Source organism: Oncorhynchus mykiss, chromosome 3 (assembly GCF_057628025.1).
Source record: "Oncorhynchus mykiss isolate SJ-2025 chromosome 3, ASM5762802v1, whole genome shotgun sequence".
NCBI lineage: Eukaryota > Metazoa > Chordata > Actinopteri > Salmoniformes > Salmonidae > Oncorhynchus > Oncorhynchus mykiss.
In genome coordinates this window covers 55,601,566-55,621,461 of record NC_143024.1, presented here as the reverse complement: position 1 = coordinate 55,621,461, position 19,896 = coordinate 55,601,566, and the positions used below count along the sequence as shown (strand labels likewise).

At 42.9% G+C, this 19,896-nt stretch overlaps 1 protein-coding gene across 1 annotated transcript; it reads right to left on the bottom strand.

Moving 5' to 3' along the window:
- Positions 1 to 119: 119 nt before the first annotated feature.
- Positions 120 to 19,571, bottom strand: LOC110519997 (lactase/phlorizin hydrolase). Its single transcript, XM_021596938.3, has 17 exons — positions 18,851 to 19,571; positions 15,763 to 15,833; positions 15,532 to 15,615; positions 15,077 to 15,170; positions 14,211 to 14,295; positions 11,576 to 12,245; positions 10,815 to 11,466; positions 9,132 to 10,685; positions 8,041 to 8,309; positions 7,659 to 7,949; positions 7,297 to 7,495; positions 6,809 to 7,011; positions 6,420 to 6,526; positions 6,099 to 6,230; positions 5,628 to 5,851; positions 5,227 to 5,463; positions 120 to 550 (listed from the first exon to the last, which is right to left on the bottom strand). Exons 1-17 carry the CDS (start codon positions 19,452 to 19,454, stop codon positions 339 to 341), a joined length of 5,688 nt encoding a protein of 1,895 aa, XP_021452613.3. The 5' UTR covers positions 19,455 to 19,571; the 3' UTR covers positions 120 to 338.
- Between the last annotated feature and the right edge of the window lie 325 nt (positions 19,572 to 19,896).

Below are 19,896 nucleotides of genomic sequence, written 5' to 3'. Positions count from 1 at the left end.
ATGTACATTAAAGGAGGAACAACTGTATTATAAACACCCAATCTAATCTAAAGACCAGAGAATCTGATAAAACAGCGTCCTCTATTGGACGACTGATGATAATGACCATAGACTGGAAATGCTTCAAAAGTTAGTCCTTTATTTCTTAAAATAACAAGCGAAGGCAACGTTTGGTGCAGACACTAATGATTCATCAGATATATAGGCAGCAACTAATTTTCCTATACCACAAATAGACAGGCACTTTTCAGGTAGAGTATTGACAGATTATTTAAAAAACAGAGACAATGAGAGATTTATGTTGGATGGGGCAGAGCCTTCTCGCACTCTGTATGTGTTCAGAGTGCCTCCATCCTCACAGATTCCACAGAGGATCTGTCTGACTTCCGGTACAGATAGGTTACAGCGATGACTGAGAGGACACCCGTAACGGAGAGAGCAAAGACGCTGTAGAGGGCTATCTCAGCACTGCCCGATGACAGCTCCATACCGAGGAAGCTCACGTTATCGACTGATAAGATAGGCGAGGTGGTGGAGGGTGCACTCGTTCCTGGGATAAGAGAATAAATTCAACAAAATTAATTAGACAACATGTTCAGGTGTAAGGTGGTAAGATTGACAATCAAGAGCATTTCCCCATTCTGAACTTCCTTGTTAACAAAAAAAAGGGCGTCATTACTTTTATGAAAACGCATCACAACACCACGAGGAAACATTTAAGGAGATAGTCCTTTTGTTGCAAAACAAATACATGATTTATTGTCGCATACACGGGATAGGTGCTGTCAAATGTGTTGTTTTACAGGGTCAGCCATAGTAGTACAGCACCCCTGGAGCAAATTTAGGGTTAGCACAATAAAAATAAAAATTGTATATGTCACATGCGCCGAATTCATCCCCTTTGGTATTTTTCCTATTTTGTTGCATTACAACCTGATTTCTATTTGGATTTCATGTAATGGACATACACAAAATAGTCCAAATTTGTGAAGTGAAATGAAAGAAATAACTTTAAAAAAAAAATATATATATATATATATATATATATATAAATGGAAAAATGGTGCGTGTACACAGTATGTATTCACCCCCTTTGCTATGAAGCCCCATCATAAGATCTGGTGCAACCAATTACCTTCAGAAGTCACATAATTAGTTAAATAAAGTCCACCTGTGTGCAATCTAAGTGTCACGATCTGTCACATGAGCGTGGTATATTTGCACCTGTTCTGAAAGGCACCAAGCAAGCGGCACCATGAAGACCAAGGAGCTCTCCAAACAGGTCAGGGACAAAGTTGTGGAGAAGTACAGATCAGGGTTGGGTTACAAAAAAATATCAGAAACTTTGAACATCCCACGGAACACCATTAAATCCATTATTAAGAAATGGAAAGAATATGCCCCCACAACAAACCCACCAAAACTCACGGACCAGGCAAGGAGGGCATCAATCAGAGAGGCAACAAAGAGACCAAAGATAATGCAGGAGCTGCAAAGCTCCACAGCAGAGTTTGGAGTATCTGTCCATAGGACCACTTTAAGCCGTACACTCCACAGAGTTGGGCTTTACGGAAGAGTGGCCAGAAAAAAGCTATTGATTAAAGAAAAATATGAGGAAACACATTTGGTGTTTGCCAAAATGCATGTGGGAGACTCCCCAAACATATGGAAGAAGGTACTCTGGTCAGATGAGACTAAAATTGATCTTTTTGGCCATTAAGGAAAAAGCTACAGTTGAAGTCAAAAGTTTACATACACTTTGGTTGGAGTCATTAAAACTAATTTTTCAACCACTACACACATTTCTTGTACAAGCTATAGTTTTGGCAAGTCGGTTAGGACATCTACTTTGTGCATGACAAGTGATTTTTCCAACAATTGTTTACAGAGATTATTTCACTTATAATTCACTGTATCACAATTCCAGTGGGTCAGAAGTTTACATACACTAAGTTGACTGTGCCTTTAAACAGCTCGGAAAATTCCAGAAAATGATGTCATGGCTTTAGAAGCTTCTGATAGGCTAATTGACATCATTTGAGTCAATTAAGGTCACAGGTATGAAAACGTAGGACACGAAAAAGAGGCCTTTCTACTGACTCTGAAAAAACACCAAAAGAAAGATGCCCAGGGTCCCTGCTCATCTGCGTGAACGTACCTTAGGCATGCTGCAAGGAGGCATGAGGACTGCAGATGCGGCCAGGGCCTAAGACAGTGCTACAGGGAGACAGGACGAACAGCTGATCGTCCTTGCAGTGACAGACCATGTGCAACAACACCTGCACAGGATCGGTACATCTGAACATCACACCTGCGGGACTGGTACAGGATGGCAACAACAACTGCCCGAGTTACACCAGGTACGCACAATCTCTCCATCAGTGCTCAGACTGTCCGCAATAGGCTGAGAGAGGCTGGACTGAGGGCTTGTAGGCCTGTTGTAAGGCAGGTCCTCACCAGACATCACCGGCAACAACGTTGCCTATGGGCACAAACCCACCGTCGCTGGACCAGACAGGACTGGCAAAAAGTGCACTTCACTGACAAGTCGCGGTTTTGTCTCACCAGGGGTTATGGTCGGATTCGCGTTTATCATCGAAGGAATGAGGGTTACACAGAGACCTGTACTCTGGAGCGGGATAGATTTGGAGGTGGAGGGTCTGTCATGGTCTGGGACGGTGTGTGACAGCATCATCAGACTGAGCTTGTTGTCATTGCAGGCAATCTCAACGCTGTGCATTACAGGGAAAACATTATCCTCCCTCATGTGGTACCCTTCCTGCAGGCTCATCCTGACATGACCCTGCAGAGAATGACAACGCCACCAGCCATACTGCTTGTTTTGTGCATGATTTCCTGCAAGACAGGAATGTCAGTGTTCTGCCATGGCCAGCGAAGAGTCCGGATCTCAATCCCATTGAGCATGACTGAGACCTATTGGATCGGAGGGTGAGGGCCATTCCGCCCAGAAATGTCTGGGAACTTGCAGGTGCCTTGGTGGAAGAGTGGAGAAACATCTCACAGCAAGAACAGGCAAATATGGTGCAGTCCATGAGGAAGAGATGCACTGCAGTACTTAATGCAGCTGGTGGCCACACCAGATACCGACCGCTACTTTTGATTTTGACCCCCCATAATGTGTTCAGGGACACATTATTCAATTTATGTTAGTCACATGTCTGTGGAACTTGTACAGTTTATGTCTCAGTTGTTGAATCTTATTATGTTAATACAAATATTTACACATAAAAATAAACACAGTTGACAGTGAGAGGACATTTCTTTTTTTGCTGAGTTTACAATTACTATTCACTGGGAATAGGCGCCAGGTGTGCATAATGAAAGTTCCAGAGGGATCCGTGACTGTACTACACCAACAGCGCAACGACACCGGCCTCGAGGGTGATCACAGGAACGCAGTGCGGGTCGATCAGGACCCAATGCAGCTGCCGAAGTTACGTTATAGTCGGATGGACCAGTTTCCGCTGCCGAAGTTTCGGCGGCATCAAACGGACCAGTAGCAGTGGCGTTGGACGGAACGGTTGTGGCGGCGTCGGATGGGCCAGTTGCAGCTGCTGAAGTTGCGTTGTCGGACCGACCCATTGTGGCGACGTCGGACGGGCCAGTTGTAGCTGCCGAAGTTGCAGCTGCCGAAGTTGCGACGGATGGCCCAGTCGCAGCGTCGTCGTACGGGTCATTCCCGCTGTCTCCCTTAATGGTTGATTATTCTGTCACATTGGTATGAATCATTCGGGAGACAGGCGCAGGAATGCATAATAGGGTTTTTTAATTTACCCAAATTACGGCGTGCCGTGTAAAGACACGTGAACAAAGACCAAACAAACACTATACAAAAACACAGGGTTGAAACCCAAACAAAAGAGAGAGGAGTACCTTGAATAAATAACACACGCGCATAATGATTAGCACACGTGACGAGACCCGTAATCATCTGCACAATCCACAATGGCACGAAAGCCAAAACACACAGCACAGGTACTCACTCACACGCACCAACGGATATAGTAACAATAATCAACTGGACACTGGTAAACCTAGGGCACACTTATACAATTACTAATCACTGGGAATAGAGGCCAGGTGTGCGTAATGAAAGTTCCGGAGGGATCCTTGACAAGATTGCTGTACACCAGCAGAACCCATCCAACTTGAAGGAGCTGGGGCAGTTTTGCCTTGAAGAATGGGCAACAATCCCAATGGCTAGATCTGCCGAGCTTATAGAGACATACCCCAAGAGACTTGCAGCTGTAATTGCTGCAAAAGGTGGCTCTACAAAGTATTGACTTTTGGGGGGTGAATAGTTATGCACGCTCAAATTTTCTGTTTTTTTGTCTTATTTCTTGTTTGTTTCACAATAAAACATATTTTGCATCTTCAAAGTGGTAGGCATGTTGTGTAAATCAAATGATACAACCCCACCAAAAATCTATTTTAATTCCAGGTCGTAAGGCAACAAAATAGGAAAAATGCCAAGGGGGTTGAATACCTTCGCAAGCCACTGTTTATCTATTAATCTCAGGACTACTTTCTCTATGGGAATAGAGTAGTAAATACTTTAGGTTTTCTGACACACAAAAAAAAATATGCCAGATATGAACATAAAACACATGTCACGCCCTGATCTGTTTCACCTGTTCCTGTGATTGTCTCCGCCCCCTCCAGATGTGGCTTATTTTCCCCAGTGTATTTATTCCTGTTTTTCCGGTCTCTCTGTGCCAGTTCGTCTTGTATGTTTAGTCAAGTCAACCAGCGTGTTTTTCCCGTACTCCTTTTTTGCTATTCTCCTTTTTCTAGTCCACCTGGTTTTGACCCATGCCTGTTTCTGGACTCTGTACCTGCCTGCCTGACCACTCTGCCTGCTTTGACCACGAGCCTGTCTGCCACTCTGTATCTCTCCTTGTGCTTTGATAACATAATGGCATCCTTTTGTTTACAATGACCACTCCACTTAAGCAGTGCAAAGTTCAAAATGGGTAAACTCCTCTTTAAAAAATACTTTTAAGGAGTTTATAAAAACCCTTCTAATCACTTTCTGTCTTTTAATATTGTGTGATAACTTTTATGGTTCGCAGGTATGTTTGTGTGATATGGTGTGTGTGTAAAACATACAGAATTATCAATCACTTTAAATGTGCTTTTTCCATCTGAAATGCACTGTGTGCAACAGTGTTGCATCCACTGAGATAGACAATGTTGTCACTCTACCTTCGGGTTCGGGATTCAAACACTCGTGAGGCCCCAGAGTGGGGTCAGGGAATCCATTGCAGGTGATGATGGTGGCATAGCGGGCAACAGAGTTCTTGGCTACTCGTGTAAGTTTGGAGTCAGAACGGTTCACATAGAACAGGCCGAATCTCTCTGAGAAGCCAGTGGCCCACTCTAGATTGTCCATCAGAGACCAGGCTGTGTAGCCTCGAATATCCACCCCATCCAGCAAATATGCTGAAAAGAGAGGAGAAAACCCAAATTTGGCTCTATAAAGGTTCACAGAACATTTCATTAGGTTGTGGGAATGTTTTCCAAAACATTAAAGATGGTGTTTCACTTGTAAATTATATTTCATACTGTCAATATATAAATAGTGAATTGCTATTGTGGCATATTACCTTTGAGGACCTGATTGATGTAATTCTCATAGTAGTGAATCCTGTGGACATCGTTCAGATCCACTGGCCCTCGCGCCGATATCCCATTCTCTGTGATGATGATGGGTGGGTCGCCGTACTCCTCCTTGATGAAGTTGAGGATCTTGCGGAATCCAAATGGGGAAACCTTCAGCCAGCCAGAGCCAGAGTCCAGCCAGGTGCGATCAGCAATCGTTCCAGCGCCCCTAATACACACATTAAAATGACAGAATATTTCATTGAACTATGAAAAATATGGGTTTGGAAATGGAACAGGACTTCAATTTGAAACAAGGACGTACAGAATAACTATAATAGATTCATAAACGATACATAGCCCATACAGGTTGACTTCATATAGTTATATACACATCTCCAGTTGTTGATCTAACCATGAATACATATTTTCAGTCATGTCCTGTATAGTGTAGGCTCTTGTGGCTGATTTCTCACCTGTCTGCATCGTAATGCTGTAGGTTCCCATACTCAACAGGGAATGCCAGGACAGTTGTGTAGTGGTTGAACCCAAAGTAATCATATGTACCTTTGACCCTCTGGATCTCTGCAGGGGAAAACTCAGGAAGCCTGTAAAAAAAAGAAGTTCATAGCCAGTTGACCATATGTGTATCATATAGCCAGTTCAGAGCATTTTATCTGTGAATCACTAATTATTTATTTTATATTTAGGGTTTGAGTCATATAATTTCCTCAGAATGAATGCAAATTCTTCTATGGCTTTTTAAAATTAGCGCTACTAATAAACATTTATCTTGCCGTGATTTAGATAGGCCTGCTGCTAGGCTCCTCTCTCGAATGATTGTCTTCATTGTATCACTGTAGTCTCCATTGAATATAGGGTGGGCAAACCAGCCGATATAGAACTGCAACAGGAGAAAGGAACCAATAGTGTTACTGAATAAGAACATTGGGGCTTTAAAGCTGGGAAACGACAGAAGAATAATGTGGTCACTCTTCATGTAACTCTTGAGTATGATGTTTGTTTGTACCATTATTGAGGCCTTTTGTGCCAAATATGCGAAATGTGGTACATGCAGTACAGGAACTCTACATACACGATTATGTTTTACGCAGGATACTAAAGTTTCACTGATGTAGTGGAGAGAACTTTGATGACTGATGCAATGTGAAGCATTAGACTGTACCTGAACAACGCGTCGTGCAGCTTCTACGTCCTCCTGCTTGTAGGGGTTCCGTGGCTCTGACCAGTCTGAGTTGATGGTGATGGAGATAATGCCTCCCTGCTTGGTGCGGTAGTTATCGTTGTACAGGTGCCAGGCTTCGGCATGGGCTTTGATGAGGTTGTGGCCCACTATGTAGGGCAGTGTGCCAGGTCTGAAGCTGATGCCTGGCCATAGAAGGATTATTGTTTTAACTGCATCCTGAAGACACTTAAATAAATACGATCTCTTTCTACAGTTCTTTTAAGAGGTCTAAATAAATTTTTTTTAGCTTTAGCGGTACACCTAGCTTTAGAATCTCTTTTTAAAGCTATTGTATTTCGAAGCTATTTAGCATATCAACGATACGATTGCTTCCTGTTACAACAGACACACGCTGAAAACAGTCAACAATTGTTCGGCAAATACAAGCCAAATGAGTATTTGTTTAGTCTGAATTAAAGAGGTAGTACCTGGGGCGGCAGCTCCATAGCCGTGGCCAATATTGGCAATATTGTAAGGCTCATTGATGGTGATCCAGAACTTCACTTTGTCTCCAAGGTGAGTGAAGATAAAATCAGCATATTCTCTGAATCGGTCAATGATGCTGTCGTTCTCCCAGCCCCCCACATCCTGCAGAGCCTGAGGGAGGTCCCAGTGGTAGAGGGTAATCTGGAGAGAGGAACATTCATGAAGAGAGGAAACAATTATTTACCTCAGGGGTTTAATGTGTCAATTCAGGTTTTTCAAAGTGCATGTGTAATTAACTCCCTTTGATATAGTAAATTACATATTATCCCAGTCATGAGCATGTCTTCATGGCCACCAAACTCACATGAGGCTGTATGTTGGCAATGAGAAGTGCGTCAACCAGTCTACGGTAGTAGTTGAGGCCAGCCTCGTTGATGTTTTTGGTGGTGCCATCGGGGAGCACCCTGGACCAGGATATAGAGAAGCGGTAGTGGGTCACCTTCAGCCTCCTCAGCATAGCCACATCCTCCTCCACCTTATGATAACTATCACAGGCAATATCTCCTGTGTCATCATTGAACACTCTAAGAGGAGTGTGAGCAAACTTATCCCAGATACTGAGGCCCTTTCCATCTGCTCTCCAGCCCCCCTCAATCTGGACAAGAGATATAAAATGACACGGTAAACATATCGTGGTGCTTTTATTGGCACTTGACTTTTCGGAATTGTTTTCAGTGAGCAGTCACCTGGTAAGATGCTGTTGCTGTGCTCCAGATGAAATCTTTACGGAAGTTTCCATAAATGGGTGTACCATCCTCCGATTGAGGGAAACCGTTGTCCCTCACGACTTGATAGTAGTAGTGTGCTGAACGTTTGGGCGTCCTGGGTCGGCTTGGGTGAGTAAAGTCCACATGGTGGAGACCAAAGCCCACTGTGTACCCATTGAGCCACTCAAAAGAGTCCATAAGAGACGAGACACTGTAACCCCTCACCTTCACACCATCCAGGTCATGGGCTAAGGGGACAAGAGAGAAGATTTACTTTTGGAAGATTACCTTTTTTTTAAATTATTTTTTTACAGCAAATGTCGGAAATCCCTAGCAAAGTAAGTTGCATTTGCTTGCCCCTTGGTGTTCTGCTCAGTCTGTACTATTTCCTCAATGCAATTAGAAGGCATTATAGTCAGTGACATAGTACAACGTCCCCCCCCAAACTCCCACCACCTCTTGAAGGTGAAATGAGCAACTTGTAGGGAAATTGTTAATGGGATTTATCTGTTAATTGAATGATTAGAATATTCCACCCAGAAACCATATAATTGTATGGAATTGATTAGATTGTATAAAATTATAATCAATACATGTGTAGATCTAGTCAGAATTAGGGTAAAACAATATAGCTAATGTTTATGTCTTTATGGTATTTTATTACACAGACAAGATTTTTGAGCAAAATTCGGTGCCGACCTGACTAGAGATTTGGGAAAGGACAGGGAGTACATCTCAAGGTCCCAAGGTCTTCCTAATCTTTGTCGGCTGGGTAGTGGTACAGTATGTGCGTAGGATACCTACTGTTGTGTGTGTACCCATGTGCATAGGCTGTTTTTGTGTGAAAATATGTGCGTAAGAAGCCAGTATAAATAGGAATGGTTATAAATAGGAACAGACCAGCGCTCTCGTGAATAAAGCCTTTTTGACTATGTTAGCTGGGCCTCCGTCTGCTTAATTTCAATCCGTATCTTACAAATCCTGATGAGCAGACTGAGTAGTTAAATTGAATTGGTTTATGAACATTGAGAACACAATTCTCTTAACAGAAATATATCATTAGATCTTACCTTTCAAAGCCTCGTCAATGTAGGTTTTGTAGTAGAATATTCTGTCAGTGTCATCCACTGTGGTCTTTGAAGCCATTGGAACTCCATTCTCTGTGACATAAATCTCTGGATCTCCGTACTCCTCCTTGATCCAGTTGAGGAGTCTCCGTAAGCCCCATGCTACAGCCCTCTGCCCTTTGATGGCAGTTGTGGGGGAATCACCCTCCTCCTCCTCTCCAATGTCCTGGTCGTTATAATAGGACTGAGGACTAAGCCTGGCAGTTACTTGACGTATCACCTTAGTGGTATAAGCATTTAGACAGAAGACATCAGCAGTACCTCTGATGTAGGCCTTATCATCATTGGTTAACGTGGAGAGCCTGGAACCTGGCAGGCCTTGGAGCTCACTCTTGTTGCCCACCTGCCACTTCATGGCGTCGGGGTAATCACCAGTTTTGAAGATTGGGTGAGCGAACCAGCCAAGCTGAAACTGCAGGGCACGGTCTGCAGCCATGACTTCCCGGGGGTTGTTGACATCTTTGGGCTCAGCCCAGTCTGCGTTGAGGGCGATGGAGACCAGACCGCCTTGGGATTTGCGGTATTTCTTGTCATAGTTGTGGTACACCGTGGCATGTGCCTTTAGAAGGTTATGAGCGACTCTATATGGTGCATCCCCAGGCTTCCTGACATTTGGTGGGATCTGCCCCAGACCATATCCTGACCAGGCAATTGTATAGGGTTGGTTGAAGGTCAACCAAAACTTTACTCGCTCCCCAAAGGTGGAAAAGCAGAAGTCACAGAAGTCGTTAAAGATCTCAACCATCTGGATGTTGTCCCAGCCATCAAGGTCCTGCAGGGCCTGAGGGAGGTCCCAGTGGTAGAGTGTCACCATGGGGGTTATGTTAGAAGCTAGTAGGCCGTTAATGAGCCTGTTGTAGTAGTTAACACCCTTCTGGTTCAAGGAATTGCGCCGACCATCGGGAAAGATCCTGGACCAGGACAGGGAGAATCGGTAGGTCTTAACCCTTAGGGCCCTTATCATGTACAGGTCTTCCTCTAGTCGGTGGTAACTGTCACAGGCTATGTCACCATTGGCATCTTCGGTAGTACTGCCAGGCTTGTGGGTGAAGGTATCCCATACACTTGCACCCTTTCCGTCAACATTCCAGCCACCTTCTATTTGATAGGCTGAGGACGTCACTCCCCATTGGAAGCCCTTTGGAAAGGTGCCGTAGTGGTAGAGCTTCCTCTGGAAATTGGACTGACTGGAGAACTTCTCCCAGACAACCTTGGATCTGGAGGGAACCTCGGACGGGGGCAGAGTGGGTTGCCGCACAACGGTTTGAAACTTTGGTTCTTGTTGTGGACTTCTTTCTCTTGTATCAGAAAACCCATTTCTCTTGATAATATCAGAGTAGAAATAGGCTGACTGCTTTGGGGTTCTGGGCCTGTTAGGGTCTTCAAAGTTGACATAGTGCAAACCAAACCTTTGGCTGTAGCCCTTTGGCCCCTCGAACCCATCCATCAGTGACTGCACAGTGAAACGCTGCACGTCCACTCCATCCAGATGGATTGCTGTTGAAAGTCAACCAAAATCATCCTGGTAAACAATACTTATAAACAATCATTCTTACAAACAGTCTCAAAACACTCCTTCTGTACAGGGCTAGGTGACCCCTGGTCTAACATATTCCAGAGACTTACCTTTCAGTGCTTCGTTGATGTAGCCCTTTAAGTACTCTGTACGCTCCGTGTCATTGATAGTGTCCCCGCTGTACCCCGTGGGCATTCCATTTCCAGTTATGTAGACGGGCACCTTAGTGACATTCAGATACTCTGCAGAAACATAGTTGAGCAGCCTACGGAGGCCCCAGGGTGCAGAGTGTATCGAGTCAGACTCCGTAGAAGGCCAGGCATGGTCCACATGAGCTTTGAAGTCTCCCACCCCCTCTGGTCCAGGCACGCAGCCACCATCACTGGCATTGACCAGGCGAGAGGTGTAGTGGTTGAGCCCCAGGAAATCTGCCGTTCCGCGAATTCGCTTACTCTCTGCTGCAGTGAAGAACGGGAGTATGGCAGGCACAGAGAGGGAACAATTCCGCCTTTTCTGCTCAATCTGAGACTTTAGCAAGGGTGGATAGTCCCCATCCACAAAAATGGGATGGGCGAACCATCCCAGCATGAACTGCAGGTAGCGGTCTGCAGCCACTACATCTTCAGGCTTGGAAGAGGAGCTTGGAGGCTCAGCCCAGTTGGAGTCCAGGGCAATGCCTACTTTGCCTCCCTGGTCCTTCCGGTACTTGTCGTTGTAAACATGCCATGCTTCAGCGTGGGACTTGAGCATGTTGTGAGTCACCTTTTTTGGGGGGGGTACACAAAGGATCAAAATCATCAAAGAAATAATAATTACAATTCACAAAGTCAACAAAGGGCTAAAGGGAAAAGAGTGATGCTAGTTCTCTCACCTGGTAGGAGGCAACCACATAGTTCTTTATTCCAGGGGGATGCTGACCGGTACCGTACCCAGCATGGCTAATCACCCAGGGGCTACTGAAAGTGTTCCAGGTCCTAACCCTATCTCCAAACCTGAAGAAGCAGAAGTCGGCATAGTCTTTAAAGGCTTCTGCAACGGAAACATTGGTCCAGCCTCCATAGTCCTGGAGTGCCTGGGGAAGATCCCAGTGGTGCAGGGTCACAGCAGGTTCTATACCCGCCTCTATCAGCGCGTTGATCAGGCTGTCATAGTAAAGCGCACCTTTCTCAGAGTGGCTCCCCCAGTGGCCAGAGGGGAAAATGCGGGCCCAGGAGATAGAGAACTGGTAGGTTTTGACAAGTAGACCTCTCAGAAGATAGACGTCATAGTCGACTTTATGGTAACTGTCACAAGCCAGGTCTGCAGTCTGATTCTCAAAGACTTGGTGCTCATGGCCAAAGCGGTCCCAAATGGTCTCACCCTTCCCATGCTCAGACCAGCCACCCTCGACTTTAAAGGACTCACTGGAAGTGGCCCACTGGAAGCCATCAGGAAAAGACTCATTCAGGAAGATGTCCCGCTCAGAAATGGTCTGAGTTCCAAACTTATCCCACACTCTCTGGTAGTTTACTGACAGTGCATCCCCAGTGTGATCTGAAAGACTAGCCGAGCAAGAGAGGTGAAGGGCAACATTAAATACAGTGCCGTTAAGAAAGTATTTACACCCCTTGACTTTTTCCACATTTTGTTTTGTTACAAAGTAGGATTAAAATGGATTTGCCATTTTTTGTCAACAATCTACACAAAATGCTCTTATGTCAAAGTGGTAAATAAAATACTAATATATCTTGATTAGATAAGTATTCAACCCCCTGAGTCAATACATGTTAGAATCGCCTTTGGCAGCAATTACAGTTGTGAGTCTTTCTGGGTAACTCTATAAGAGCTGGATTGTACAATATTTGCCCATTACTTCTTTAAAACATTCTTCAAGCTCTGTCAAGTTGGTTGTTGATTGTTACTAGGCAGCTATTTTCAAGTCTTGCCATAGATTCTCAAGCGAATTTAAGTCAAATACATAACTTGGCCACTCTAACATTCAATGTCATCTTGGTAAGCAACTCCAGTGTATATTTGACCTTGTGTTTAAGGTAATTGTCCTGCTGAAAGTTGAATTTGGCTCCCAGTGTCTGTTGGAAAAGAGACTGAACCAAGTTTTCCTCTAGGATTTTGCCTGTGCTTAGCTCAAACTCCTTAAGGCCTTGCCTATGACTATGACTTGAAGATTTGCCCAAAATATAACGTTTTGTATTCATTACCAAAAATTACTTTCTTTGACACATTTTTTGCAGTATTACTTTAGTGCCTTGTTGAAAACAGGATGCATGCTGTGGAATATTTTATATTCTGTATAGGCTTCCTTCAATTTGCTCTCTCACTTTTGTTAATATTGTGGAGTAACTCCTGTGTTGTTGATCCATTCTCAGTTATCTCTGTCATTCTGCCCCTGAGCAAGACATTTAACACACTGTTCCCCGGGTGCCAAAGACGTGGATGTCGATTAAGGCAGCCCCCCACACCTCTCTGATTCAGAAGGGTTGGGTTAAATGCAGAAGACACATTTCAGTTGAAAGCAACTAGGTATCCCCTTTCCCTTTCCTTTTATCACAGCCATTAAACTCTGTAACTGTTTTAAAATCACCATTGGCCTCATGGTGAAATCCCTGAGCGGGTTCCTTCCTTTTCGGCAACTGAGGTAGGAAGGGCGCCTGTATCTTTGTAGTGACTGGGTGTATTGATACACCATTCAAAGTGTAATTCTACCAATAGGTGCCCTTCTTTTGCTAACCATTTGAAAAAAAAACACAAAAAACAGCGTCCTCTCTGGACAGCTTTAAAAATAAAGTAAAAATATGTTTGATGTCTTCTGTGCCCATATGAATAACCATAGCCATACTGTTTTTGATCTTGTCTCAAGAGGACCACAATGGAAATAAGTCCCAGACTTTATTGTGTGTTATCCTCAATGATTTTATTATTGTGCATGTATGGCTTTTAAGTTTTCTGTGTTCTTGTTTTTTAAAATGGTTGAATTAATAAACTAAACTAAACTGAGGGACCTTACAGATAATTGTATGTGTGAGGTTCGGAGATGGGGTACTCATTTAAAAATCATATTAACCAATATTTTTGCACACAGAGTGATTCCGTGCTATTTATTATGTGACTTGTTAAGCACATTTTTACTCCTGAACGTAACTTGCCATAATTAAAGGGTTGAATACTTATTGACTCAAGCCATTTAAACTATTCATGTTTTATTAATTTGTAAGCATTTCCACTTTGACATTATGGGGTATTGTGTGTAGATCAGTGACACAAAATCTAAATTTAATACATTTTACATTCCGGCTGTAACACAACAAAATGTGGAAAAAGTCTAGGGGTGTGAATACTTTCTGAAGGCACTGCAGATACTGTACATACAGAGGTATGAATTCACACTAAAATACAAAAAAGACAAAAGGTTAATTCAGACTTTTTATATTCCATTATGCTAATAGTAGACTATTTGATCTATTACTACATTTCCAAATAGTGCATGTAAACAACAAGTGGATTTGTACCTATTCAGAGTGTCCACCAAATCCAGCTCCTCAAACAAGTCAACCATGTCACATCCCAGAATTTGCAGGTCCCCATTTCGCAGAACTGTAATGATTTTAGACCACACACAGGGGGTTGTTCTTCAAATTCCTCAAAAAATGATTTGATATGAACATCGGGTTACATTTTATATGATCTATATTTGCAAAATCCATAAAGGATATATTAATTATAAAGGGTATGCTCACAGTTTTAAGTGAGTTGGTAATTGAGACCGCTAGACTGGAGGTGGAGGGTTTGAACACTGTATAGCTTCAAACATTAAACTGAACTGTAATTTGATCTCATCTATGGTAAATTCTTGCATGCATAGTAGTTACATTTAGTAGTTACATTTCTCCAGTCATATACCTGAGCTGTTTACCAAAGAAGTGGTGGGATAACCACTTTGTTGTTGTTCCAATACTAGATTGCCCTTTAACTAGCTAGCACTTTGCAGCGTACTCCGGACCATGATAACAACAAGTCAGAATTTCATAATGCCTTTACAATCAAATTGGACTATGACATTTTATATTGGATAACATCTTTGTGGAGATAACATCAATACAATTATGGTCTCTGGCACTGTAACTACTACAAATCACTCTCTTGATTTGAATCCACCATCTGGTTTTGGAGATGTCATCACCGACACGTTTATTTGACAGTGTAGAGATGTCTATAATGTGACACTAGACTTGAGTATGGGTGAACTGTCTGTAAGCAAATGCAATTGTAACCATCGCACTGAGGTTGAATGGTATGATCACACAAGACACCAGTGATTAATCTGATGGTCTACAAAGCGTGCGTGTGTACATTTATGCAGCTTCACATGATTTACCTTGCAGGATGTTACCGAGTGGCTGGAATTGACTGAAGGAACAGCCTTTGATATTCATCTTGTAAATCACAATGGGTATCTGACCATTGGCCTTCTAAAACATGACAAAGGGATCGTCATTCAGGGGCTGGCTTTTATGAGACAATTATGAGTTGCAGATTAATGGTTGTGTGTTTTCATCTAAATTAGAGAAATCATATTAGGACATTCTGTATTCAGCCTCTTCAACCTTCAAACTGTATATACAAAATCTCACATTATTCACAGTTTTCCATTTTGGGGTAAAACATTATGAGTTTCACACACAAGGTTTACAGTAACTTACAAGGATATTGGCAATTAGACATTTAATAATTGATGGTAAGATAAGACGGTAATAAAATACACTTTCATGTGAGGCTCTTTTCTTCCTTTCATTAAGACACACTTTATCAGAGAATGGAAGAGTAAACTACCTGTAATCTTCTCAGCTCCTCTGCCAGGTTTGATTTAGAGGTGCAGTTGTACTCAATTTGCACTGACAGGAAATCTAGGGACTCCTGAATGGGAAATATTTTATCACCATCACAGCAATACGGTGGGTGCCTTGGGAAAAGTATAAACCCTGTGCAGGTTTCACATTTGCTTTGGAGTCTGACATTGTGACACATTCAATTGTCCAAATGTCAAAGGTACTGTACCCATACCTTAATGGCAGCCTCGCTTTGGTAAAGGATGGAAACATCACTGGCCCTTACGCCAATCGACACATGGCCGCCTGAGAGGAGAGCACAGAATAGAGGGCTGATGTGTTATGAAAACAGTGACAATGTTAGCAATCCAGTTCCATGGGAGGACCATCCTCCTCAGAGAAATTTTATAAAATGTTTTAATAGTTATGTTAATTATATAAAAATGATTAAAATACACTGTTTTGCAATGAAGGTCTACAGGAATTTCAACAACACTGTCCGGGGTAGCACCATGGTTTAGCCGGAGGACAGCTATCTTCCGTCCTCTGGCTACATTGACCTTTCATAAACATACATGGTAATTATGACCACCTCCGGGGGACGTCTTCCAACCAATCAAAACTTTTGCAGTATAAACTGACATGTTCTCCATCCAATCATATAATTAGTATCAGAGAATTAACATTGTGAGTTGTATTGGGATTGTGCCACAGATCATTATGGGGGCTCTATGTGTTGAGAAGCTTGGTGACATTGTTGGATAGAGATTAAGAGTAAAAAGTAATAGTTGAGCTTTTTAAAAATATATTACTCAATTCAAAATAGTTTTTTTCAATTTACAGGAGACGGAGGAAGTATATTATAAATTGATTTCTTGGTTTTAGAACTTTATTTTGTGTCCAGTTAGTGATATGTATTTAAATTTGCCTTGCTAGCTAGCTACCAGCGCGAATGTGGAGATTTCTCCGCCAGAATGGTAGAATGGCCAACGCTGCCGACAATGTTGTCGACTTTTTGTTGAAGAACCCCTTTCATTCTCTGGGGTACACGGTGCAAATTAAAAGTGAGGGTCGACCTCTGCCTGAGATCAGTTTCATGAAGAAGGATGAAAAGGTGAGGGCGTTCAATACCAACTGGTATCAAAAGTATAGCTGGTTAACAAGGAGTCTTTCACCAAGCCAGCTGTATTCCTGGCCTGGCCTGCTTTTTGGAAAGTCTGAGCCTTGGCCTAGGCGATAGATGGGTACAGTGACCTGAAGAACATTGATCGTTCTGCAGGCAGCATATAAATGCCCACATCAGATTCAAGCTTCTGGGAAAAAGCTGGATCGATCATGATGATGGTCTGCGTATTCAACGAGAAAGTTAGAAAAAACAGGGATGTTCTCAAGCGGCTTAAACACCACTGTGTTTTTGGGCATGCAATAATTTGCTTTTAGAGGACACTACGAGAGGGAAAGTTCTACCGACAAGGGAAACTAAAATCAGCTTGCAGAGGTAATTGTGCACATAACAATACTTTACTTGCTGAACTTATAGAACCTTCGACTGTCTTCTCTGGGATGTCGAAATCAATTTCTGAATGATTTGATAGCTTCCATCGCATCATCCATTATCAGAATCAAGTAGGTTTTCCACTTTCCTCCGGAATTTATTTAGCAAAGATGAAAACACATAATCACTCCGGACAGACAAAAGCAAAAACTCATGATTTAAATGATGCAGCAATTTTTCAGTCTGATTAACCGTAGGCTACTAATGAGAGCAGATGCATACAGCCTATGTGCGCTGTCCATTTCGTCAGGGTAACTCATTTGATAACGTTGTGTATTTATAGTCCATTTGTGTTTTCAGGCGAAAACGTGAATGTGATCAAATTTGGTTTATATTCAAACTTGGGCTGGCTAGGCTGGATATACGTTTTCAATCCAAAAGTAACTGGAATGAATCATTCAACATAATAGTGACGACAGATTTGAGTACATTTTTTACAAGGCCTAAAGTTGCATAGAACTGCATGATGCAAACATGCATAAAGCAAGCTCAGCCCTGTGAGTTCTATTGTCTACCAGTTGTTGTCTCTGTGTCTGGGTAGAGGAAATTCCCTTCCTAATCTAGTCTAAATATAATTAATATGAACAAGGATAAGGTTGCTGCAGTTTGACAGGGTTTTCACAAAACTGGAGTTTTTTGTCTTCCCAGAAAAAGCCTGCCCTGCACTGAAGCCTTTGAACACCTCAACTCGGGCATTGGGTCCTTCAATCACTGCTGTGATCCCTTCCAAACACTGTGTAAGTAGCCCTCTCATTCCCCATACTATTGTACTATACATGTCTTTATTAAATGCTTTAGGTTAAAATAATTACTCTGACGATTTTTGAAACACATTTTGACATCTCTGTGCAATCATCGCCTACATGAGAGAGAGAGAGAGAGAGAGAGAGAGAGAGAGAGAGAGAGAGAGAGAGAGAGAGTATGCAGTGTTTCACTTTTCCCCAGATCCTAACCTTTGCTATCTAACGGCATTCAAAACACTTGGCCAGAAATAATCTCTCCTGATAAGGAAAACAATATACATGCAAACCTGAATGATAGTACTAGAAAAGTCAAGGATGGGACATAATTGAGGCACAGTCACTGACCTCTTTCACATCTGGTTGACCGATATTTTGTGAAACAATTTTTTACAAAATCTGTCTAAACCTAACGCCGCTTTGCTATGAAAACTTGTCGGTTCCAAACAATTCAAACACCTTGTAGCACTAAAGATCTTCATAAGAACCCACATACTGTAGGAGTATTTATTGCGGGCGACAGGTGCAACACACCACTGCATTCTTTACCAGAAAGTAGGCTGGCCCTCTTTTATTCATAAAGCTCTTTAAAAAATTTTAAAAACTCCCACTGTACCTAACAGCATTAATAACCTTTAGATTTAGGAGTTGCCATACCCTGTCTAAGGGATCGCTAACTCTGGAAATCCATTCGGTCTCCTCAGTTAGGTAATTCAGCTTTTAGTTTCTTTACACCCCATTGTGCCATAAATCTACAGAGTTTAGTACAACTGGATGTACTAGTGCCTCTCGGGCAGTTCAAAATGTTGATTGTGGACCTCTGCTGAGGAATGTGATTGTTTTTCTTAACTGTGTTTGTGATTTTGTGTCTGTATGTGATTGTATTTTGTAAATTGTGTGCATGCAGGGCTCCCTTGCAATTGGACTCTTTTAAAAATAAAGGTAAATTAATTGTTATCTCTGTAAACTGTTCCTCAAAACCCTGTGAATAATGTACATCTTCTACCACATGCTAATTAAGGGTTTACCTTGTCCAGGAAACAGGTGATGGTAGAGGTGGTACACGTCGGCGTGGGCATGGAGAGCGTGTTTCAGCTGCAGATTCACCTCATCCCGCAGCTCTTCGATGTGGCTCAGTGTCACCCAAGAGTGTGCCAGTTCTCCATACGCCAGAAAAACAAATTCAGCATATTGCTGAAATACATCTAGCAGCTCTGCGCTTTCCCAGCCCCCATACCTGGATCTCAGGGCCTCTGGTAAAGCAGAGCGATGCAAGACAACAAGTGGTTTGAGGCCTATTTCCACTAGCTGTTCCAAGAAGTTCCGGTAGCAAGACAATGCAGGCTGACTGGGCTGGCTGGGGTCACCTGTGGGCAAAAGTTGAGCCCAGGACAGGGGAACTTTGAAATGAGTTACTCCCCGACTCTGGAGATACTGGAAGTAGGCCCTGGAGCCCAAGGGAAGGGGATGACTGCAGTCAAAGGCATCAATGGGTTTGGTGCTCAAGTCCATCCTCAAGTGGTTGGTGAGAGGGCCTGCTAGAAGCATAAAGTCCTGTGGGTCATCTTCCTGACACAGACAGCCATAGAGGCACATCAGGTACAGATAGAGAACCCGCACCAGGTTCTTCATCTTGGTGGTGGAAGGTGAACTGCACAGTAAGCCTTTTATAGCAATGCTGTTTACTGTATTGAACTCTTGTATCGTTTATGTAATCATGCTAGATAAACGCATGTCAGTTATATTGCAGTTGTGTTTATAACTTCTGGGGTTTTGGCTCAATTGCAAAAAAATATTTGTTTCCTCCCCTTCATCTGCACTATTTGGACAGTACTTGATAGATATACTGGAAGCTCAGACAATCTGGATCAAGCCCTCATAAGGTGTAATTTGCCAACATCCCCGAAACGTTTGCTTCATTCATGCGACCGACCAATACTGGGTCATGCATGCGACAGACCAATAACTCACGAGGCTTCTTCTCTAAGCTGAAACCTTGAAATGGATATCCGTTTCTCAAAACCAGTTTCTGGCCGTACTGCCAAATACTGATGATTCATTCAGTCGCTTGCAT